This window comes from Rhamphochromis longiceps, linkage group LG6 (assembly GCF_057381845.1).
Source record: "Rhamphochromis longiceps isolate RC_006_pf linkage group LG6, R_longiceps_female_GT1.1, whole genome shotgun sequence".
NCBI classification, from domain to species: Eukaryota; Metazoa; Chordata; class Actinopteri; order Cichliformes; family Cichlidae; genus Rhamphochromis; species Rhamphochromis longiceps.
Window position 1 is genome coordinate 30,172,991 of NC_140562.1, and position 24,996 is coordinate 30,197,986.

The 24,996-nt window shown below is 41.3% G+C and overlaps 1 protein-coding gene across 4 annotated transcripts in view; it reads right to left on the bottom strand.

The window, feature by feature from the left end:
* tnrc6c2 (trinucleotide repeat containing adaptor 6C2) overlaps positions 1 to 24,996 on the bottom strand; it is a 145,163-nt gene that overhangs the window by 18,519 nt on the left and 101,648 nt on the right. For 3 of the 4 annotated variants that reach the window (XM_085410183.1, XM_085410182.1, XM_085410184.1), the window contains 4 exons: positions 23,785 to 23,885; positions 22,839 to 22,860; positions 11,366 to 11,767; positions 30 to 2,486 (listed from right to left, as the gene is read on the bottom strand). In XM_085410183.1, the coding sequence (XP_085266309.1) occupies positions 30 to 2,486; positions 11,366 to 11,767; positions 22,839 to 22,860; positions 23,785 to 23,847 (2,944 nt within the window). In that variant the 5' untranslated portion in view covers positions 23,848 to 23,885. The remainder of the gene's footprint in view (positions 1 to 29; positions 2,487 to 11,365; positions 11,768 to 22,838; positions 22,861 to 23,784; positions 23,886 to 24,996) is intronic. The other variant, XM_085410185.1, reaches the window with a different exon arrangement.

A 24,996-nucleotide genomic window follows, 5' to 3' on the forward strand; every position in this document is an offset into this window, starting at 1 on the left:
GGTCATTAATGTCTAAGTCTTTTAAATACCTGGGTTGGAGTGGGTGGGTCTGCCTTGGGGCCCCACACTTGGATGTGATGCTGCATTGTTGGGCGACCCATTGTTGTTTCCATGGTGTTGCAGGTGAGTTGGGGGCTGGCCATGATGAGTATGGTGGTGCATATGGTGAGGGTGAGAGTGATGGTGATTGTTGTTGCCAGGTCCAACGGAGTGATTGTTGTTGTTATTGTTGGGAATAATCATTCCACCATTCTTACTTGGAGGGGGGCCGCTGTTGCCTGGGTTACTAGTGGGATTGTTACGATCCCACATGTTGACTGTCTTGTTGTAGGCACTGGGATCCCCCCAGGTAGATGTTCCATCGTCAATCTCCATCTTCCTACGAATGGAGGGAGGAGAGGGCTCTTCCCAGCCAGTAGGCTCCATACCTTGGTCTTGTTTGCTGACATTACCCCAGCTAGAGTTGTTCTGCTTCACAGAACTGGGACCTCCCCAAGAACCAATACTTCCACCTCCTCCACTACCAGTGCTGCTGCTGCTGCTGCTTTCTTGTGGCTTGGAGGAGCCCCAGCCACCCTGCACTGGTCCATTGGCACGTGAGGTCTCCCCCCAGCTGCTATTACTCACAGCAGGAGTTTTGCCCCAGCCTCCTCCATTTGCTCCTCGAGGACTTTCCTTCCATCCACCATTTCCTCCGTTACTTCCTTCTCCTTCCCACATGCTGCTAGAGGAACCATTATTCTTGATGTCTGGCTCTCCCCATTCCCCTGTGGTGGAGCCATTAGAACCACCATTATTGTTGCCCCACTTATGGGCATTTTTGGGGCCTTCTCCCCAGCTAGTAGGCTGGTTTTTCACTAGGCCATTGTCCCAGCTGGATGACTTGTCCTCTGATCCCCAGGATGAGGTACCCCCATTCTTGGGACCACTGGAAGGCAAAGGATCTCCCCAGCCACTAGTAGTGCCATTCGGAGCTTTACTGAGTGACTGTGGGGGGTCACCCCATCCTGATCCTGTCTGGACTGGCTGAGATGCTGGAGCTCCCCACCCAGAAGATGAAGATCCTTCACTGTCACTTTTCCCTCCAGATCCAGGCCTCTGAGCAATGGTAGGAGTTATGGTGCCATTGGTAGATGAGGGTCCACCATTGGAGCTGGAGGCTCCTATGGTGTCTGAGCTGCTACTGCTCTTTCCATCATCAGAGTTTGCTTCTTCCATCTCCCATACAGTGTTCTGTCGGACGGGGGTCTGTCCCCAACCTGTGTTACTCAGGACTCTAGGGTCAAGGTCTTGCCGTGGTAGCAAAGGGGCAAATTCCATGCTGGAGGATCTGTCTCTACGCTGGGATCGACCTTCACTGCTGTCTCCGCTGTCCTCACTTGCTGGGGCTGTTCCAAGCTGCTGGCCCCAAGAGCTCAGTTGCTGGTCTTGGCCTGAGCCAGAACTACCAGCATCTATGTTGTCCCAACCTTTAGTTGCTTCTCCACCGCCAGAGGATTTTCCCCAATCACCCCAGCCACCACTTCCACCACTCCCACCACCACTGCCTTGGCGACCCCAAGCAGAGAGGCCTCCAGATGTTGTTGAGTCCCAGCTGGAGTCCTTGGGGGAGTCAGCTGCCTTGGTTTCTCCACTACCCCATACAGAGCTGCCGGTTGTATCCCCATTGAGCTGGGATGACTCAGTGGGTGACTGGCCTCCCCAACCAGTTAAACCATGGATAGGGCTCATAGGCTCCTGAGCTTGTTGTTGTTTAGTGTGGTTTGGTCCATCAGTGTTAAGGTTAACAGGCTCTATATTGAAGGACAAGTTTGTGTTGGTTGAAGGGTGCTGTTGCTCATTTTCTGTAGCACTCATCATGCCAACCCAACTTCCCCCACCGTTATCAGCACCTCCCATGTTCCCATTTCCTAAATTTCCATTGCCATTTATGCCTGGTGGAAGGGATGAAGAGCTGGACACCCCACTGGTACCACCTCCAACACTCTCATGGCCCAGAACAGGCCAGGCTGAAGGGTTGGCATTTGGGTTGAGATTCAAGTTAAAATTGGAAGAGCCCCAGTTATTGGGTGCTCCAACTCTGCCACTATTCATACCATCTTGTTTACCATCTGAAACCCAGCCTCTATTACCTACTAATGCGTTGGTTGATCCAGGTCCTGTCATCATGTTATTGTTAGCTTTGAGAGAGGGGTAGTGGGCCTGCTGGCCTGCTGCGCCTGTGGCCATACTCACAAAACTACTCCTACTGGTAGTAGTGACAGCACTGGTGTCTAGGTTAGAGCTGGTGGAGCCCGAGGGGCATTCTGGTGTTACAGGGTTGCAGGGGTCACTACTGCGGCTGATGGAGGGCCAAGCTTCTGTATCACTCTTGTCAATAATCACTTTGTCCCAGCTGTTGGCACTTGATGGGCTGTCAACTGGTACAGAGGCTCCCCAATAAGAGATCTCATACTGGGCACCAGGGCCACACTGGAGGGATATGTCTAAAGAGAAAAAAAAAAAGGGGGGGGGGGGGGGGTAAGAGATTAAACAAAGGAGACAGATAGAGAGGAGTAAAAGTACAGGGAGGACAAGGAGGAGGGGAGAAAGAAAAGAAATTCACAAGTTTAGAGTAAGGAGAATCATGTAATGCAAGTTCACAACCAGGCTACAGTTAGCTTCCTGAACCAATTTTATCTTCTTGGTTAGTTAACGCTAGCTATCAGACTTGGCAGGATGAGATGGTCAGGCTTGCATGTTTCAGGATTTAAAACATAATCAGAATGCACAGCCAAGCGTGCTTCTTGTCATATCAGCTTCAGGATATCCATATATCCTTGCTCTGGTGCAGTCAGCCAAACAGAAACACTGAGATGGAGCCTTTGCTTTCTTTTTACATCGTTCTTTCCTTCTCTTTTTCTCCCCAGTTTTTACTTAACTTCCATTTCTTAAACAGAGGTTACTGATTTACTCCCTTTTCACTCTCTAAAGTCATTTATTTATTATTATCCCATCTCTCACCTATGTCCTATTATACTCATGTCTCCCTCCTCCATTTTTCCCCCCACCACTTTCTTCACCCTGTCCCTCTCTCCCTTCTGCACTCCTCCAACACCCGGCAGCGAGAGACCCATCCGTCTCCATCGTGGCTTCACTGGCTGGGACTGTGAAGGGAAGCCCAAGTGGAACGCCGTTCATTTATTGGAATGAAACCAGGACAGAGTCTCATCCATCACTCCTTACGCTTTTTACTGGGCCTACTCCTCCTTCAACTGCACTGCAATAAGAAACCACATAACAGTTCCTCCAAGCTTGTGTGAATAAGTGTGTGTCTATTTGCTTCTCACTACCTGCATATACATAATACTGCACATGCGATTCTGTATATCTAGGAATTATCTGTATGACAAAACTGAAAATGAGGGATTGTCCATAGATTTTGTCCTTCTACTTATGATCTATGATCTACAAATCCCTCACCAAGCTACCAAATCGCAGCTTTTTACAACTCTGATCAAGATGGAATCACGCACAAGCAGATTCGTTAGGCACAAAAGCAGCCACCATCAAATGGTGAACTAATAATAGACTGGGTTGATGCTGCAAAGGGATAATCAATCTGTGGGAGGCAGCTAATCAATAATCTTATTAATGTTAGTGGGTGAGAGCAGAGAGGCTATTGATCCAGCATCCAAACACTCTAACCAATAGGGTAGCTTCAGGCAAATGGCAGAAAAGCTAATGAGAAGTAGGAGCTACGAATATCACCATTGCGCAGACCAACTAACCTTATTAATAATTGATAATAATAAACATTTGTACATGAAAACTAGACATCGGAGTTTGTTTTTGCTAAAGTCCACACTAAATGTAATGTGTTTCTAAAGTAAAACTGTATAGCTTAAGATAGAACCTTAAGACAGGAAAGAAGATCCTATCAAATTGTTGCCATCCTAACAAGACGTTACACAGCACAAGATATAGAAGGAAAAGTCCATTTATTTGAGGTGTGAAGACAAAGACACATATTCTGGCAGATGTATGACTTTTAGATACTTTGAACGTGCCACAGAGGCTGTGAATTACATTTTCACTTATCTCCACTTCCCAGGCAGCCTTATCGTTCAGGGTCATCAGACTGATGACACACACATGCACACCAACATTAATCTACAGTCAGTTTGCAATCAGCTGAAAACAGAAATAACTAATGAAACATCACAACAAAAGTAATCCCCATATTTGCTGTAAGTGTACTTTTCTTTTTACGTTCATTTAAAAGATGCTGGAAAAAAAGCCATGTGTGCCTATCATCAGAAAGTTTTTAAATTACACTTGCCATGGGTTTTCTGACTTCTGACAACAGCTTGGTATTAGGGGTGGGCGGTGTGAACGGTATACGGTAGAAATGATATAAATTTGGCCAACGGTAGCGCATGTTGATGGTGTCATCAAGCTGCACCTATTTTGGTCGACAGCATTGCAGTGGCTGCAAACAACATCATCTGCAAATTATGCTGGGCGACAGTAATAGCAGAGACAAAGCACTTTTGGAATATAGGGAAAGCCAAAAACTGCGCTTCCGTAACATTGATTCATTGCTGAATGAATCAATGTTATCAATCAATTCATGCTGAATTCCCTAACAACTGCTCTATTCCCATGTTGTTGCAGTATATTAATGACTAACCTCGTATTGTGGATGGATTATCTCAGTTGTTCTCCTGACTGAAGTTTGGTCCGTTTACAGCATCCTGCCATGCAATTGCATTGGTCCCTAACCACCAGAAACCCTCACGTTAACTTTTATTGAGTGAAAAAAAAGTTAGCGGCCATCCTTCAACTTCACTGTGCTAATGTTATGCTAATGTAGCTGTTATGCTAACGTAGCTGTTTTGCTAGCGATCACGTAGCACATCATTATATACCAGCTAGCCCAACTCCAGTAACCCTACAAACATCACTGCTGTTTAGTTTTCTGTCTTCATTAATGTTGGAATTGGTAGCAGAGCAGTACGTTTTAATTTGTTTCAGAAATCTCTCAGTCAGAACATGCTATATCATATTTAGGTAACTAGCAAAACTAGCGAGCTAACTTCCTGCTAACTTCTAACTCCGTTAAATGTAATAAATTCGATTTTCATGGATGCCTAGATGTTAAACTTAATTGTTACACTTGGTAAAGCAGAAATGCTGATCATTTTATTAAAGATGAAATAATTTAGACAGTTTTAACTCTCAGTGATGCCGCAGTGATCGTGTGACTTTGGGACCTGAACCAGACGGAGTTTAGGAACCAGATTACTCCGCAAGGCTCCTGACTACGGCAGCCATAATGCTCCGACAATCCATCAAGCTGTGCGCCTTCGTAGCTTACCAAAGTCGTACTAAAACATTTTTGACAGATTTTTGAGTGGCGTGAACCACATAAAATCAGTTTGAGGTCAGTAAGCACAACCAGAATTCGTACATAAGGCACACTGTCGATTTTTGAGAAAATTAAAGGATTTTAAATGTCCCTATAGTGTGTAAAATACTTAATACAGAAGAAAAGAATATATCGCGATATATATCATATTACCGCACATGCTTCAAATTATACAGTGATATGGATTTTAGGCCATATCGCCCAGCCCAACTTGATATAAGAAAAAAGTTTGGGGTCAAAACTCAGAAACTGGTAGTGAGAGCTACACCAGCTTACAAAAACATAACATTAATAATAATAACTTTATTTGTATAGGACTTTTCAAAACCCAGAGCTACTGAGCAGAACTGAGTTTAGCTTACTGATGCAGCCCTCCACAACATACTCAGTTTCTCTTCTGGCCCCTTAGGAAAGTTTATTGTGCACTCCTAGTTTAAACTGATGTAGACTGCAAAAGTAATTGGCCTTATATTAAATTGTTCAAAACAACTTTTTACTACTACCGTAGTCAGTAGGAAAACAAATCCTGATCAGAAAAGCCCACTGATTTACTGTTTTCTCTTTGTCCAACTGTACGTGGTCGATTTCCAAGCAAATAGGAGCACTACTTTATCACTCTGTGGACCCTATCCAAGAAGCTCAGGGGAGGGCAGTCAAAGTAAAACTATTTTGTTCAGTCAGTTCCTTACCACCCAGCATATCTTCCTCCTTCATTCGCACAATTTGAAAATAAAAGATTACTTGACTAATGTAAACTCTGCAAAGCAGTCCTCCTTTATCACACTCAACACCTTTGTCACAGAGGAAATGTACAAAGCTAATTTTGAACAAGCCCCCCCAAACCACACACATAAAAAAATATGAAAGAAAAGGTGACTCTCATGCACATGATAAAAGAAAGGAGGTCAGAGAGCGAGAGAATGGAAAAATACCTGAGGAGAAGTATAGCAGCCTTAGTCTTAAGAGTGCTTACACAGATCCACGCAAGAATAAGAAACAGCAGACATCATCTTAGTACATCTGCAACAGGTTAGTCAGTGAAGCAAAAAAAAAAAAAAATCCTTTTGCAGAGGCAGCACATGTGGACATCTACCTCAACAAAACCGGACCATTATTAGCTCCACAAAAGGAGTGTTTACAACAGGATTACAGGGTTGCATTACACTGCAAAGGTTTTAATGTTGGTGCATCTTTGCCAACATGTACGAGTGGACTAATGCAAAACAGCCTTCCTTTCTTTTCACCTTAATGTGCCTCCATTGTTCCCCTTTCAACTCCCTTTCCAGGCATTCCAGAAAAAGGTACTGCTGATTCTTGGCAAATCATTGATTTGCGGGAAGGGCATGAAAGCAAGCTGAATATGAAAAACAAAGGCAAGGGGAGAATTATTTCCATCTACCATTTGCAATCATATGTCAGTAATGTGTTGCTTTCATTCTGGTTGCAATTAGGAGGGCAGCCTATGATTATGCCTTGTGAATGAAAAGGGTCAAAAACGGAAAGGAAAAAAAAGTAGCATCTCTGTAGCTCTTCACGTTTCAAACGGACAGAAAGACAGCCTTTTTGTATGCGTGTATGTGGAGTCTAGCTTATTCTCACCTGCACTGAACTACAGAAATGGTGGACATCAGTTTAATAATAAAAACATCCTAATGTAGGTACACCGACAGTGCTTACTACAAAACACGGACAAGCAGCATCAACACTGCAGTGGAGCTGTGTGATACCAGCCGGAGTTGAAGCACAAATAAGCAAGAGGTGAATTCCTGCTAATGACACTAGCTGCCATCATGGAAATGGGCAATAAGCCAAGAATTAAATGCCTTTCTTCCCCATTTGAATGAAATAAAGGGCTGGGTGACAGAAAGAAAGAAGAAGAGTGCGGTAGAGAGAGATGGAAGACAGTCTGTGGGGGTGGGGAGAGGTCGGCACATACAGTGGTGAGGGAAAAGAAAGGGAGACAGCGAAAGAGAAAGCATGAACAGAATGAGAATAACTGTAGTGACAAAGTGATTCTTTTAGCTTGAGTGTGAGCAACAGAGGCAGCTCGGCTTCTCGGTTAAAATTATGGGATGACATAAACCCAAAATCAAAGGAGGAGGGAACCTTTACTAGTCTTTTGTCACCATACTGACCCTCTCCATCTCTCTTTGAGGAGAACTTTACGCCCACTCACATAGAGGACGGCATGCACATGTTTTTCCGGAAACATAGAGAAAAAGAAAAACAGAGGGGACGGTCTCCGTGGGGTTTAAAAAGCTCATCATTCATGTCTGTTTACCTCTGCTGAGAGAAGAGAGAAAATAGAAGAGCGAGACCATAGTGACTTCTCTGGTTTCCCTGAGAGAGGCTGCATTAATGAAGCCACTAGGGGGTTCTCTCACTTGTGTGTGCCTATGTGTGTGTCACAGCTTGAGCATATGGACCAATCTATACCTCCGTGGCTTCTTTGGGGCCAAGTGATCTTTTCATTTGATTTTAAAAAACGTAGAAATAACAGATTTATTTTTTTGATGATGTCAGAAGAGGTAAACAACATTTTTATAAGATTATATCTAAAGAATGTAAAAATGCACAAGTGTTCTAAACGTGTTTTGTTTTTTAAATAAAGCAACACCAAACAGTTTACTTAAGATGTGTTCAAAATCTAAGCTAATTTACCTAAAAATCAAAGGAAGCATTATGAAAGGGTCAAGTGTTTTAAACCGCACCCAGCAGAGTGCCTTCTGGCTACGCGTGCTGTCTGGGTGACCGGCAAACAGCTGTTGGGCTACAGTTCCCACAGTCTTAAGAGACCCCATTCCAGCACCTGCTACTGGGGAGTCTGTCTGGCTGCTGGATGCTCCGGACTACTTAAATGGTCTCCAGTCAGCTGGAGAGATGGGAATGGTGGGTGTGACAGGGGGATGGAAATGGGACAGGGGGTCTCTGTCTGGTGGGACAATTGAATGGGTTGAGAAAAGACGTTGTGTGGGAGGGTGGTGTGTCGAGAGCAGACTGCATTTTAGACACTGGGGATGGGGTGCTTGGATAGCCTGTTGGAATCTCAAGCGTTACAGATTTACACAGAATTCATATAGATTCTACAATAATTAAATTTGACTTTCCAAGCCAAATGTGGAGTGATCAAAAATGTGTCAAAGAAATAAATTTAACATCTTTACAGTGTACTTCTACTAACTAAAACTACAGTGTGAGTACACTCCTCTTTAAAGTGTGAGGCAGATTGCAAGGGAGACGCATATCTGAGGGGACACAACTAGGTCAGACTAGAGTACTCTCTCTGCTGCACATTCATTATATCTATATACATGTGTTAGTGTTTGCATGTGTGCAACTACAAAAGTGAACCATCACATCACTGCCACCCTTAGGGCCTCAGTAACCTCACCAGAGGTCAGAAACACTGTCCTCGAAAACAAAATAGAAACACTGTCCTCGGAACAAAGTTCATCTGTAACTTGCAAAATGAAATGAAACTTTACCTCTATATTTGCAGACATTGTCTTTGAGATATAAGCATTTTGACTTTAAAAAAAAAAAAAGATGTATTTATGATCAGGAAAAACTTCATTAAATCTATCACAGTCCAGTATTAACTTGTAAATCCAGCAAACATACATTTGCTGGGTTTACATTTTTAGGTGAGAAGTTTTTCAGATTTTCTGCAGCAAAAGTCATGTTTGAAATGAAAGAAGCCACAGACTTAAATAATTGCTCTGCATTGTAGACTTAACTTCAGTGTCCAATCCCTAAGTTATGTATCGCAGACGCACTGCAACAACTGGTTACTGGCTTCAGGCTATTGGCAGTGCAGACAGGAAAGAACATGTTGTGGACTGGATGCCCTCAGGACAAGGACATGAGTGGAAAAGGAGGTGAAAACCCAGCCAATGGCTACTTCTGTCACAGGCTGTTGTACAGAGAGACTCCAGGGGAAACCAGAGGTAGGTAAAGGCCAATTAGGACAACAAGTGCTGGACTAGGACAATAATACAGCATTACAACGTAACACACTCAGCCAGGGCATCCTAACGTGTCCAGAGCTCAAAGAAGAAACATATGCTTTCAAATCTGAAGGTTCTGACTTAATGTTTCTCTTAAGAGAGTTACGCCTGCAGCTAAATTTTTTCTTGGCCCACAGCCAAAGAAACACTGCAGTAAATAGCTGTGCATAGAGAAAAAAACATTATTACCAATGTAATAAAAAAGAAATTTGTGCCGACAGATTGAATCTGTTGAATTTTTGCACCAATTTAATATATTTACTGAATTTAAAAAAATACAGTGATGCAGTTGCCTTGAATTTACTTCCTGTGAAAATTCTTTAGACAATATTAAAATGAATCCATTTTATATAGATTCTGTGTTTTTATATGATGTCATAATATTAGAATTATTTTTTGATCTTATTTTCTTTTTTTTAAAATTAATTAGCTCTATTATTATATTTTTAAAAACAATACATTAAAAAATAAGTTAGAAAAAACTAATAACACTATTTGTGAAACAACATCAAATGGCTACATAGTGAAAAATAACATCCAAACATAGTAAATTGACTAAATAGACTGAAAAGCACAATTTCTGGCAAAGAGAGTGTCACTGGGTGGCTGCATAGGCTTAAAGCCTTTGTTTGATGCTGTGACTGGTGGCACAGACTTGACTACAACAACAGCAGCAGCAGCAGCAGAGCATAGAAAGACCAGCTGACTGTAATGCTGAGGACTGTAGCCTCCTGGCTAGCTAACCATACACCGCAGCAGCTGCAGATTTGTTTACTGAGTAATCCGTGTTCGCACAGCAAATTTAGAGACAATAATGAAAAGCAGCACAGAGCAGCATGATCAAAAGCTAGAGTGGAAAAAAAAGAGACAGGAGAAGAAGCTCAACAAAGATGCAAGCAGATGCTCGTGCTAGATCCTGCTCAAACAATGTGTGGTGTTCTACAGAGGTAGCCTCACATCTGTGTCTTCAAAGCTACAGCTTGTTACGTTGGAGGATGAGAAGTACCCTCACTTTTGCATCTGTGTACATTAAACAGATGGTTAAGATTCCTTTAATAAATAGAAGAAAAATAAAAAGTGACTGTATGAAAAATGCTCATGTCCAAAACCAGAGAAATATAGTTGTAATATTGATATAAATGGCCATGATTTAAGAACACATGACTTGCTTACAAATACACACAAACCACTGTATAATGAGCCCCTCAAGGCAGGTTCAACATTAGTGAACTTCAGGGCCAACAAAGAGTTCGTTAAAAGCCTACCGCTGGTGATTTTAAAAACAGTGCACAAGGCTAAAACCACTTAACCAAGTTCTTCAAACACTAAAATATCCCAGATGGCCTTTGATTACAAAAAAAAAGAAAGAAAAAAAGACATAATTGTCACCGTTATAAGTATCATTATTCACACTAATACACGTAGAAAACACAGACATGCTTTGAAAACATGCATCCAAGTACCAGAACCTCATTACTTCAGAATAGCCACAAAGGGAAATGGGGAAAAAAGCAGCAATCAACTAAAAAAGTCTGAGGCCCGTTTTAATATGGTCAGTCTACCCACAAAATTTTAGGTGGCGAGTCTTGTCATTACATTTGCTGACAGAGAAAGTGCAATTATAATCACTGTTTTTACTGTATTGCCAGTACTGCTTTTCTTATGAGTCTCTAAGAAGAAAAAAGGATGCAAAGTTTGAAATGAAGTTACATCTACAAATGCAAACATCTCTCTCTCATAATCCATCCCAAGATGGATAATGGTTCCTGAATGCTTTAGGAGGGTTTTTGTATATCATGTATATGTATTGTATTATTTAAACTCACTAAAATGCACATCTAACAAGGACAAAAGTCACAACATCACCCTAAAGCAACCACTAAAAAATATATATATTTATATGAGAAAGCCATTTGGCCGCAATGTTTTTTACTGGACTGACACAAACCTTGGTGGTGTTTGCTCGCAGTGGACGTGGTAGAGTTTGTGGTAGTGCTGCTGGTACTCGTAGAAGAAGAGTAAGATGCTGAGGGTGAAGAGGAGGAAGAGGAGCAAGAGGAGGAGAGAGTGAGAGTGCTGAGGGCTCCTGCTGGCAGTGGCTGGCCTCTCTTCAGTAGCTGCTTGTGCTCCTGCTGACGGAAGCGCGGGGGCACCTCTCTGGGTGGGTAGCGAGCACTGGCAGAGGACAACTGGCACTGTTGCTGAGGGGGAGTCTGAGTCAGGAGCTGGCTACTGCAGGAGGCGCGCTTGCCATTGCCAGAAGAAGAGGAGGAGGAGGAGAGGGGCAGCGTGGGGCTGGCGGGGTGGTGGGATGGGCCGGGACTGGGCTTAGTGGGAGCAGGCTCTGGCACTGGACAGATACAATACATGGGCACACAAGCATTCACACACAGAAAGACAGATGCAGGTAGCAAGGTATTAATGTCGGGGTTAAGTCACTATTAATACTACACAGAGCAGAAGATATTTATTTGTCTGGGCAGTACCAACACTGAAAAAGGCTGAAAATATAGAGCTATTCTTTTTTTATAAGAGAGCTGTCAACCTTTTTAACAGAGCCATATGTATAGCCCACAGCATGCCAGCACATTAAACTTGTCATCTTATCAAATTATATCCTAGCATATTTAATGGTCTTAACTACAATTAATGACACTTGAAGTCTGATGAAAAAAGCTTTAAAGACAGTTTACTAAAAATAGATGTTCATGCAGTTTCTGTAAATTCAGTGTATTTCATTTTATTTATGGTACTATCCAGGTAGTGAGCAATCTAACCTTTTCTCTGCACTTCTCCTGTGAACTATCACCTGAAGTTAACTGCCTCATGTAGCCTGTTGTTGAGCATATGTTACTGACCCAGATGCAATCTATGAAAAGGTCAGATTTTTTCTGCTGAAAGAACACCAACACACAAACACGACGAGATACCTCCTTTTCTCCTAATTAAACTCGCCTCTCTATCTCTTCCTTTCCCAGCACAGACACGCACACTTACACACGTTTCCCTTCCCTGCTGGTTTGGCCTCAGTCTGAACCTTTCCCTGTGGTTACACTGACCAGCCAGCCATCTAATCGAGTGTTAGCCTGAAAGGTGTTATTATTAGTAGGACTTGGATAGTCAGCAACCAAACAGATTGGCTTTGCTAAAGTTTTCTCTACAGGGTGCTGTAAGATTACACACTTCTTTATCGTCATGGGAACTGAGCAGCTTGTTGGTGTGAGTCTGTGGCTGTAGCATGTATAAGTACTCTACCTCACAATTTCCTGCTGCACAGAAATATTTGCTTTCATACTGACATCAATAGCTTGTAACTCAATAGCTGCTGTGAATTACAGTTTTTTGGTCCAAGGGAAAATACATGATGAATAGTTGATGATGTTATTTTCTATAGTCCCTGGATAGACACAACCATTCTACACAACAGCTGAGACTGCCTTGACTCAAGGGAGTGGGAGAGGGACAGAAAGACAGTTCTTGTATTTGTAGAGGTAGGATGGCCAGTTTGTTCGAATGAAAAATAAATGGAATAGAAATTAATTAGTCCAAGCTGCAAATATCCTATTATCTGTATTTACTTACATTCTCTTTCTTTATTACTTAGTTAATTAAATTAGTTATGAATTTCTTATTCTTATCATTACTGGCTGCAAATGCCTATCTACTTAAAAATAATTGAGTGATCTCATCTTCTTATATTGCGACCAAGCTAAGAAAAACTTTACAATAATATTTGCATCCAAACATTTTCTTTTAACTATCCGGTGTACCTCCAAAATTTAGAATTTAACAGGAGGAAATAAAACAAAAAGAAAATTGCTCATTTTAGTTACATTAGGCCAGAGCTGTGGCCGCAACTCATTATCTGAGATCTATACTTGGCAACTAATGTTATATTTTTATATTCGTCAAAGAACAAACCCATGTGATTGATTTACTAACGGACAACACCCTGGCATGTCCCTTTAAAACTAAAAAATGTGCTGTGTCCTTCCCTACCTTTGCATTCTCTCTAGTCAGGGCACTGCTGGGGAATTCCCCAATATCACTCAGCTCTTTGCCCAAAGAGGGTCTCGTCCCTTGGTTGGACAGACTCTAGTAGTTGTTCTGCTACTGAGATTTGCTGTGAACTAGAAGGCCAGTGCTCCAACCAAAGCTCACTTTGGTGGCAGAGCAGAATAAGGCTTACCAGTTTGCAGGTGCAGTCTAACAAGGTGAAAATGGAGGTCATCCACAGAGGCGACTGCTTTTATTACTCAGTTACATGTCACTTAGCAAATAATATATTTGCAGAGAACCACTTAAGACCTACATTTTCAATATTTAAACATTATAAATGTAAATACACAAATAAACCTATAATAAAATATAATGCAATACGCTCACCTTATTGGGTGTGTTGACAATCATGTTTTTGCATTGGTAATTAATAAACATTTTCTATAGTGATAAAAAGATTCAAGGTCCTGTTTGCCAAAATACTACACGTGTGAATTGGTTGAATATGTTCAACTTCAATTTAAAATTAAATTAGATTCAATTTCAAATTTTACTCTGAGAGTCTGAGAGGGAAGAGCTCCAGTGGGGTGAGATGGTACTATAAGGTCACTCAGATAAGATGGGGTCAAACTGCCCACTGAGATCACCAAACGCTGGAAGGTTATTGCACTCTGACCATAGTTGCTTGCAGCTATATTTAGGGGTTCAGTCTCTCTGGTATGAGAGTCTAAACTACTCCTACAGCAGGCCTATACTGCAGTGGTAGTAATTAACCACACAGTGACATGCACACACCAGCCAACATTACCGCATAGGAGGTTAAAATAAATCAGAGTGCAGAGGTATTCGCTGTGGCTGCCAAAAGCTTGTCCAAAAGCACAGCTGAAAACAGAGGCCCTCTCAGGGTGCCTACCTGCTGAAACACACTAACAGCAGGGGAATTTGCATTGATCTGTATCAGAAAGAAATACAAATTACAACCACTCACTAATATATGTTTTTTTTCCTGTAGAGAGTATTTTAAGTATTTGTATTATTTTTATTTGAAATCAAAACATAATGATCTTTAAAAAAATAAATTAAAAAAACATCCACTTCCCATACACAGAGTGTTATTCCACAGGCATACAAACGCACATTTAAGGTAAGAATTTTATATTTTGCATAGTATTTGACACATACAGGCAAAAAGACACTTTCATAGTTGTTTTCATCCAATTCAATTGAGTTTTTAGAAAGAGAGAAAGAGGGAGCCTGTGAGAGAGACAGGGATAAGAAGAACCTTCCCCCTTCCAGCAGTATGTGGTTGGCTGTTGGCTTGGAACTGCAGCTGGTGACGCACATCTGATTTAATTCAGCGCTGCCCGCCTGACATTGTCTCAGCCAATCGTACACCGGTATGGTGAATACACGCCGCCCTGCCCCCTTCCCTTTCTGTTCTACCCACTGTTTCCACCCGTTTCTCCCCTCATCTTCCCACCAGCAAGTTACTTCGTAGCCCCAGTGCTCACTCACTCTCTTGCCATTCCTTTTTTCCATGCCTCCTTGTCTTTCACTGCTCACTATGTTATTCTCCCTCAGGGCCTTTATCCATCTTGATCCCTCATCTCTAGCCTTTCTGTCTCTTTTCACCCATGCCTTGTTTCTGTCTTTTTTCCTTGCCATGTTCTTGTTTCCACTTCCTTATCCTTCCACTCCGAATCTCAACCTTTCATTCAACCTGCCTTTATACCTTCTTTCTTCTCTCTTTGGTCTTTCTTCAAACTCCAGCCCAAAGTTTCTACTATACATCTTTTGCTTCCAGTTCTCCACATTTCTGTTACAAAAAGGAAAATCTTTTTTTTTTGTCTGATTAGCTACACACACACACACACACACACACACACACACACACACACACACACACACACACACACACACACACACACACACACACACACACACACACACACAACAATACAATCTGTTTGTTGTGGTAGTAACAAGGGTACTTTAAGACAATAAATGTCTTTCACACATATACAATAACTATTAAACTTTTTTTTTTTTTTTTTTTTTTTTAAATCATGCTGTCAAAACTTCCTTGCAAGGAAGCTTAAAAAACATCTCTTCTATAACACTTCCAAACTGGATAATGTGTAACCACCCTCAGTGTAATCTGTATTTAATAAGTACATCAGAATTGAGAATGAGAATTAATGCTCTCCTGAGAGGGAAGTAATGTGCGCGTGTGTGTGTGTGTGTGTGTGTGTAGACAGACAAAAATGAGACTGCAAAAATGGCTGTCTGAGTGCGTAAGAGGTGAGAAAAATAGTACAGACACTGTTCCCCTCTACCCTGCACAAACATAAATACATTTAATGAGACACGTCTTTTATTTTGCTCAGAGAGATTCCTAATCCATGATGGATGGTTAAGTGCTTTTGAAGAGGTGGGGGGGGGGGGGGGTTTACAGAAAAAGAGAGCCAAGGAGAAAAAAATAAAATAAGAGGTGTGTGTGTGTGGAAGGTGGAGGGGGTCCCTTGGATAAGTGTATAAGTATAAAAGATTAAAAGAGGAAAGTGAAGCATATGCTGGTTCACTGGGAATGGCAATGAAATTTACTGAATAAATTCATAATTTATAATTCACTGTTTATTAAGCTCTTCTAAAAGGTCCAGTATCTTTTCTTAGAGATTCTAACTCAGATTAAAAAAACAAAAAAGCAAAAGAAAACATTTTATAAATATTCACTCACAAGCAGGATTTAAAAGAATCTGAAGACATATTTACTGGGCATTTAAAATCAAACTACAACTTTTCGACAATATCTCGATAAGAAACTAATTTTTAAAACTGCAAGGAAAGACAAATGGACTATTGGAAATAACTGTTTTACTAGCAATTGTAAATACAAAACTATTTGAAACTTCAACTAGTGCTGTGAAAACCAAATTTAGGCTTTTATGATGTGGTGGTCTGGCCCTTAGTGCCTCTAACTGAACCTGAAAATGAGAGCCAATTAAGTAAGCATCTGTATCAAGTGCCCTGCAAATTCCATTAAACCCTCCAGCTCAAGGACTCTCTGCAACCTCGCACCAAAGTTTTAATTAAAGCCATTCTTTTCACTAAATGGTTAATTACACAATCAAAAGGATCAGTGGCTTAAGAATAGTCTGCAAAAAAAACATTTAAAAAAAACAAAAAACTTCAGCCGCAAACTGAAGTTTATAACAAAATCACATATAGAACTGAAAATCCACGAATGAAGCACAAAAAGAGGGTATCTGCTATTATAAAGAACTGATTTGCTCCTTGAGCTTAGTGCCAGGCAGTGCAGGTTCACAGATCTCTTCTATTGTCTGCTGAGCCACTTTATTATGCAGCCATGTTTATAGAGGGGGGAGGGACAGACGCAACGCACAGGCTTCTATGCCCTACACGGTGCCAAATTTCTCAATGTAACAACATCCAAGAAGCAGAAAAGGTAAAGAAAACCCCTGGAAGGTTACAAAGTGCATTACACACAATAACTTTTTACAAACTGTGTTCGACTGTGTGTGCTGCAGTGCTTCCTCTTTGCATATGTAAACAAGGCAAAGAAAGAAAGCATGTCTATACCCTAGCAAAAGTAGTGGAACACAGACTAAATTTGCAGGCAATATGTAAGCAGAGGCACTAACACCACAATCACCACATCAGAGTCAAGTCCCTCCCCAGAAATCTGATCAGGACTCCTTTCATTACACTGCTCTGTGCATTTCATCTACAATTCTCACAATTGGCACAATATTCTTGTTTACCTGGAGACGCCAGTTGCTGTAATTTGTTACTTTCTATAGCAAGTGTAATAAATGTCTAAATATAATCAACAAGCATTGTGAGTATAAAGCAGATGGCAATGTTCTGCAAAGAGACGTTGGTTCTACAAAGAAATTAGGTTTGGCTGTTTCGATGAGATGACTCTTCACTTACAGGCAAATGCATGTGCGTGTGTCCGATTTTGCACTCAAATGGTCAAGTGGGTGTGTCTATAGAGAGCCCCATCTGTCTGTATAAGAAAAAAAAAAAAAAAACCACACAGAGAGAGAGAAAATTCTCACCCCTCACCCATCCTATAAAAGGACCACTACTATAGAGACTGACAGTTGCCTAATGCACCTCCATGTGCCTGTTGTGACCCCTTCTCCCACCACGCCTCTTCTACACTCTCTCCATAATTAGTGCCGCCATATTCTGGCTGTGCCAGGTTCATCTCAGCCGTGTCTCACCTGCTTGTTAGTATTATGACAGAGTGGCCTCAAGAACCCCTTTTTGCTTTTTAACCCTAATACCAGCCAACTTCAAACGAGGTAAAAAGCCTTAACGAGATCGCACTACACCTCTCTCCGAGGTCAGTGCCTGAGTGCAACGATCGGCTGTGAATCCCTCTGGCTCTGATAGCTCCATAGTGTGATTCAAGGTTTGTAAACTTTTAAAGGCTGATACATAAATGAGGAACAAAGTCTGCCCCAGTTATAATGTTAGTGTTATTAGAGTCAAGGGAGCTCAATTTGAGTATCAGTTTAACAATCTGAGCAGAACTCATTGGGGGTCTACAAAAGAATGTTTTCATACATAGGTATTTTATGACTACAGGTCCCAGACATTATTGCCTTACATTTTATACAAAAGACCACTTACATGGGTGAAAAACAAGTCAATCCCCATAGACGTCTATGCCCAACTATCTAAACAATCAAGTACAGAACCCTTAATTATTAATTCTGCATACATGGGAGGCACCCATAAAGTCTTTGGATGAAGTATTGGCTGCTGAAGGTCAGTTTTAAGTCCGACTTAAAACTGGGCTTCCCAAACCTATGGGTCACGGTGATTATGGACATCATTGAACTTGAACTGTAAGTCAGCTACAAGTATAAATTGCCATATGGACAAGATCACCTTTTTGGGGGAGCAAGCTGCCATATGAGGGGGAGACCAGACAGTTTTACAACATTAAACAAACAAATTGGCATAGACCTCGCGCTTCAAAAACAGGCTTAAGTGTCATTCATATCCTTCTCGATACATCCTATTAATCTGCCTGGTATTTGACATAAAGCAGCTCTCCGGTGGGGGAGAACAAGGTGATGGGGGAGGTATGTGAGGCTCTCTTGTCAGCAGCTTGTGAGTGATCATACAACATGAATACGGAGGGAGGAGAGCATTGTTTAAGTCTGAGCGTCCCCCTTGTTTTCCTTTATCGCTTCCCTTGGTCCATTCCTACATCCCTCACTTTCCCCTAACACTTGACATTCATGTGGGGTGAGCACACAGGGGGTAAAGGAAAAACAATTATGCTTGGCAGTCATAAATCCACAGGACGTAATTCACAAGCTATTCACTATTAATTCATTCAGTGTTTAGAAATGTGTTTAACAGCGGAAAAAAAGCAGCCCAAATGTTAAAGTAAATTAGCCTCTAATTAGATTGCAATTCATGAAATTCCATTTGAGCTGTGTTGACGCAATTAATAGCATGTGAAATTGCGAATGAATCCAATGCGGTATTAAAAGGACACACTTGTGTTTATGTGTGTCTGTTGCCACTTTGAAAACATAATGCTGTTACCACCATGGTGACACCGTGTAAATATGTTTCTCCTCGGATGCGGTCGCTGGGACACGTAGAGGGTAATGAAACAGGCGGAAGTAACAGCATGGTCAAAGAGGAGAGTGAGGAACGAGGTACTGACAGACAGCACATTAAATTTCCAACCTTTCATCAGGGAAAAGCACACAAGCAGGAGAAACAGAGACTGCAGATTTTCTGATTATCGGAGAGTAGGAATGTAAGAGACACAGCGTGGTGTTCCTTGTGGCTTTTTGTTTCTAAATGTAGTTTTCTAAATTTTTTTTGTTTTGTATTTTTGAGTTCCGTTTGTCTAACTTCCTGTTTGGGCCATGTTTTCTTACAAATTCAATCATATTTGTATGTCCGCACATGTGTTTGTGCATGCTAAGAGCAATCTTGGCAAGGACATTATTATCTTGGCAGTTTTGCAGTTAAACAATGTAAGCTTCCTTCACTGAAAACATATTGAAAGGCTCCAAGTCGCTGCAATGAGCACGTTTTGATGGCTGTGGGTATCAAACTCACTACGTACCCTGTGTCTCTGTGTATGTGCACATGCTTTTGTCAAGGTTAGTAGATATGTGTAGCAATCAAATCGACTGATTGTGATTGCAGCAGGAGCAAAGATTGTGATGAAGGTGCGTTTGTGCTGGGGGTGAATAATCAGCGTCTCCGAGGTACTGGGGGACCAAGAGGGGGGGAGGATGGAAAGGCTCTGTATAGGCAGAGGTCCAGCCTGTCTGTGCGTGTGTGTGTGTGTGTGTGTGTGTGTGTGTGTGTGTGTAGGAGGGAGTGGGGGTGGGTTGGGGCAATGGGACACTGCCTCCTGGAACCTTGCATTCTGTGAAGCTCCATGCCTAATAGGGGGCAGAGAAGTTAATTCCAGTGCGCCGAAGCTTTATCTCATTTTCATACATATGAACGCGCCAGGCCGAGATCGATTACCGCAAACAAATTGAAATGCCTGGGACCAGGGAGGCCTGCAGAGAGGAAAGCAGCAAAAGGCAGAGAGGGTGGGGAGTGGTAGTGTGTATGTGACTATGAATTTCTGAAAGTGTATAAGGAAGACAGAATGCACTGATATGGATGGAAAGACACAAATCACTACCGCATACCGATTTCCCCGGTCTTGCGTGCACACACGCGAGCAGACACACACACACTTACACCTCTATTATTTAGTGTCATGCATGAAAACCCATCTCATTCTAGTCGATGCCACGTTCCTTTTAAAAGCTATTGCAGATGGGAGGTTATAAGCAAACTCACAGAAGTCCTGATTTCTCGATTAGTCTTCTTTCACCTACTTTCTTTATCTGTCTGTTTGCATGACTACCCACTACATAAACGCAATCAGTTTCTCATCCCATGTCCTTTTCCCTCTCTATCTCTCATTAAACACACCATAAAATAAATCTCCATGTCATTAGTCCTCTGCTATATTAGTGTCGTCATTGACTCTTGACGGTCATTTTTGGCACTTGTCTGCTGCTCGCTGCTTCATTACTTCCCTTCCTCTTTTCCTTTCTTCATTTTTGCTTTTATGTGGAACCAAAACAGCTCGTTACACTTCCTATTTCTTCTCTCTCGCTCCCTTTTTTCCCTTCGTAACTGTGCCCTAATCCATGGGTTTCTCTCCTAAAAAGAGTTTTCCCCCCTTCCCTTCTTGGCATTTCAATTGCTGCATCACACATCCAACATACACAGTTCATACAGCGCAGCAAGAAAATATGAAGACTGTGCTATGCTTTTCATTATTTAGACATTTATTTGGCACACTGGCTTTCAAATCTAACAATGGAAACATCAGTGTAGCAGGATGTGCTTTATATATAGTGCCTACATTTTAAAGCAAGTTAGTAAAAAGGGCTCCTGAACTGAGCAGCACAGTGAAGATGGCTGTAAAACATGCTTTTCAGAGCACCACCGGTGGCTATAGCACATTTCTGCTCGTGTATATAATGCATCTAATTACTTTCAGTGCACTAAATTGGAGGGTTTGGTTTAAAAAAAAAAAAAAAAAAAAAAAAAAATAGCAACAGCTGCAGATTTGCAGGGCCAAAACACATTACTGGTCAAAAGGTATTGCCTCATATTTAAATACAAGATCTCTGAAGACAAATAGGAAGATGCACAAAGAAACAATGCAGGCTTTCACAACACAAAACAGCATGTGACACGTATTGTTGGCCACATCCTGTGGTTAGGTGGACGGCTACAGCCTAACAACATAATCTTTTCCATGCTCCTTGTCTAATGCATTATGCGGATCATTGGTAAAGTTTGAGAAAACAAATAAACGTGCAGCAGTCCTGCTTGCCTTTAATGCGTCATCAGTGACCAAAACATACATTTTCTGTTGTAAATGCCAGCATACATGTGTGAAAGTAACGTATATTAGTACAAACTGTTTCTGGAAAAGATCTCAGTGAATATGTCCTGTGTACAAAAAAGAAAACCCACTATAAAATGTGCCTCTTCACTCCTGATGTTCTTTGTTAATATTTGTGACAAGCCCCCATCTGAGTACTATGCAAGCAGAAGTCATACAAATGTTGAATTGAATTGTAGCCCTAGAGGAGTCTGATATTTTAATCTCTCACTGAAGCAGAAGAACAGTGGCATTAAATGCTTATTGAAATTGGATGCATTCAGCTTTGTAGGCAGCTTTGAAACTTGGTTAATAGGTCAAACTCACAGACAGTGCAGTGAAACACAGGGAGGGTAATTAAATAGGCAGGTCAGAGTCCAAGGCAAGCTGTGGTGACCTTTGTTAAAGCCTCACAGTTTCACCCAGATGGCCAAACTGCTGCTCAAACTGGCAAAGTGCAGGTGCTAAGAGACACACTAAGAAAAAAACCCAGACAGGATGAAATCTTCTGCCATCTTCAATCCAACACTACCATGCATTAACAGAAACCTTTAGTTTAGGTATTTAGCATTAACAGCATTTTTTTAAGTGTCAACACAGGAATAACCTCACTGTGTTGCTAAGTGACAACAAAGCGGGAGGGTGTGCTTGATAATTATCCTCGTCCATGATGTAAGAAAATTCAGGTTTGAAAGCAGATCGCAAATTATGGAGGCAATGGAGCATTTTAGATGTTCTTAACTAACAATTGTTCATTCCTTTTAATGCAGACAGCTGGGACACAACGCTTCCATATTTCATTTTATACCGGTATGCATGTGGATGTAAGCTACTGCATTAAAGTAGAACTCTATTTAGAAATCTATTTATAAAACAAAAGCATGCAAATCTATTGGCTGTACAGATCGTTATACATGTCTTACTTAAACAATCCAAATTACAAACTTGTTACAGGAACAAGAACGCTGAGAAACTATTTTAACATCTTAAGAAATTGCAGAGGGGATATGAGGACACTGTTCCTTTAGTTTTGCATTTCAGCTGAACACCATTTGCTTCTTTTATCCCACTCATCCTCTCCCTTCTTTCTATAGCCCATCCCCCCATCGCTTTACCTACAGCACACTCAGTGAGCTGTCTGGGTCCCCTCACGCCTCACTGCCTGGTGCTCCTGGCATACTGAGCGTCACTCTGCATTAAAACGCCCCTGTATTTGCTCTAATGAGCGTCTGCATGTGTGTGTGCCGAGTCAAACAGCACAATTGTGCATGCATGTGCAAAATGTGTGTGTCCATCTGTGTACAAGAATGCTAAATGCTACGTGTGTATAATGCATAAATAATGTGTGTGCCTTTATGTATTAATCAGAGCTGATTAATGTACATCAGTGGCTGGAATGTAGTGTTAGAAAATGAAGTATATGAGAGGGTGTAGTTTGTCTGCTCATGACACTCACCTTTGGGTTTCTGATCAGCAGCCTGCAGAGGAGAAGAGAAACTGATTTAGGAAATGAATAGTTTAAGTATGATGTTCACAAATAAATCAAACGACTAGTGCTACCGAATAAGGTGAGCCTATCGTTTCAAGACATCAGTGAACAGAAGTAGTCATTTGGTCCTTTAATGGAAATTTGCTGCCTACATTTCAACAAATCAACCATTAAGCACTTACAATAAAACCACTCCATGCACAGGGGCAACTTAAGTGAAGGCTAGTATCCTATCTATTTTAATAACAGAAAAGTGTGTGTAATGGATAGCACTGAGGTTTCTCACATGACGTCATGCGCACACTGTGCGAGACATATCGGACATGATACAATCACTGTTTGTTAGGTCGCTGGATGTTTGGGCTGTTGCTTGGTGAAATCAGTCATAACTAAGGTGGTACTTTGGTTGCTCACAGATGGCCACGGTTGCCTAGAGTTTTTCATGTTCGTCTGCAAATACTTGCCAGCTAGAAGTGGAAGTACTTTATATACCAGAAATGGAGAGGGTTCATCTTCACAGTAAAAGCTGTACTTCGGCGTTGCAGCCAACATGTTTCAAAGTGTGCAACTTTTATTGTGAGGGCAAACTGTAAATTTCCATTGTGCATCACACTTTTACGGTTTCAGCACAGCTCAGAGAGTAGCTGGTCAGGCTACAAGGCTGCCACTTCCACTCAAAACAAGACTGCAGCAATATGCTAGCAACCACAAGGAGGTTTTTACCAAGAGGTTGGGGAATACATGTTTCCCTAGTGACAGGGGGTCACTGACTGGTCCAAAGGCCTGTCTGACTTGCCGGTTATTAACTTGACCATCACAATGATTGTCACATGTCCAAAAATGGTGGACAAGTCAGCATCACTTGATTAGCACTCACATGTCTGCAAAGCCTTAATAGGGGTTTTATATTCACCTTTTTCTGAGCAATTTCCTTCTTGGTCTTTTCTTCTTGTTTTTTCTTTTTCTTTTCTTCCATCAAATGGTTCTCTTTCTTCTGTTGCTAGCTTCTCTCAGCTGTTCAACAAGAAGGGGAAAGAATGATGAGTAAAAAAGAAAAAAAGAAGAGCACAATTAAGGAATACTTCTACACATTATAACTGGTATGATCTGCATTGTAGACTTTGGACATCAAGAGTTATTCAGAAACATCTTGGCCCCACACTGTAAATTGTTTGTTTTGTTCATTTTTAAACTTTAAATGAACTTAAATGGTAATGCAATATTACTGTTACTTTTTTTTTTTAATTTCAGGGGATTTCAAGCATGTTCAAAAGCACACATTAACTTGTAGTACCTTCCTTATGAGCCATTTGTAAGTCAGGGCCAAAGTGCACTCAGAGAACGTAAAAAAAAAAACAACAACATTTCCATCTACAAGCATCACTGCATACAAAAAAATCAATCCAGGAACTTGTGATAAACACTTTCCCTCATGATCAGAAACTAAAATGTAGAAGGTGAAAGAGGAGGACTACTCGAGTACAAAAAGGAAAGGGACAGAGGGGGAGATGAAGTGAGTGTGAACAAGAAGGCTTAAAAACAACAAACGAGTCAAGGGGAAAAAAGAGGAAAGGATTTAAAGGAGCAAAAGGAATAAAACATGAAGGCCAACAGACAAAATAAAGCACGAGTTCTTCTAACGAAGATCTCCTTTTAGTGGGAGTGTGGTTCCAAACTAGCTAGATAGCTAGCCTAAGGGCTCAGGGGAAACTAAGTACTTCATTTCAGTCTCCATTTGCTTTGGCTCAGCTTTAGTGACAGCTCCTGGAAACTATTAAAGGCATGAGCTAGAACACAGGCAGTGACTGTGTGCATGCTTTTAGGCTTCACCAAGTGCAATGGACATCAATGCATGTGTCATATTCAGTGAAGGGAATAAAGCATTTTTTCACATACATACATAAGACTGACATTATATCTGGTTTAGTGAAACAATTAGCACAATAATAATCAATATGATGAAAAATCATTAGTTAAAATCCCAATGTTGATAAATGTGTGTTATCGACCACAACTGAACAAAACACTAAATATAAAAAGTGCCTACACAAGCATGGATATGAATCAAAGTCTGAATATATGAATGAATCATAACTCTCCTAACAGAAGACTAATGGAAGGCCTG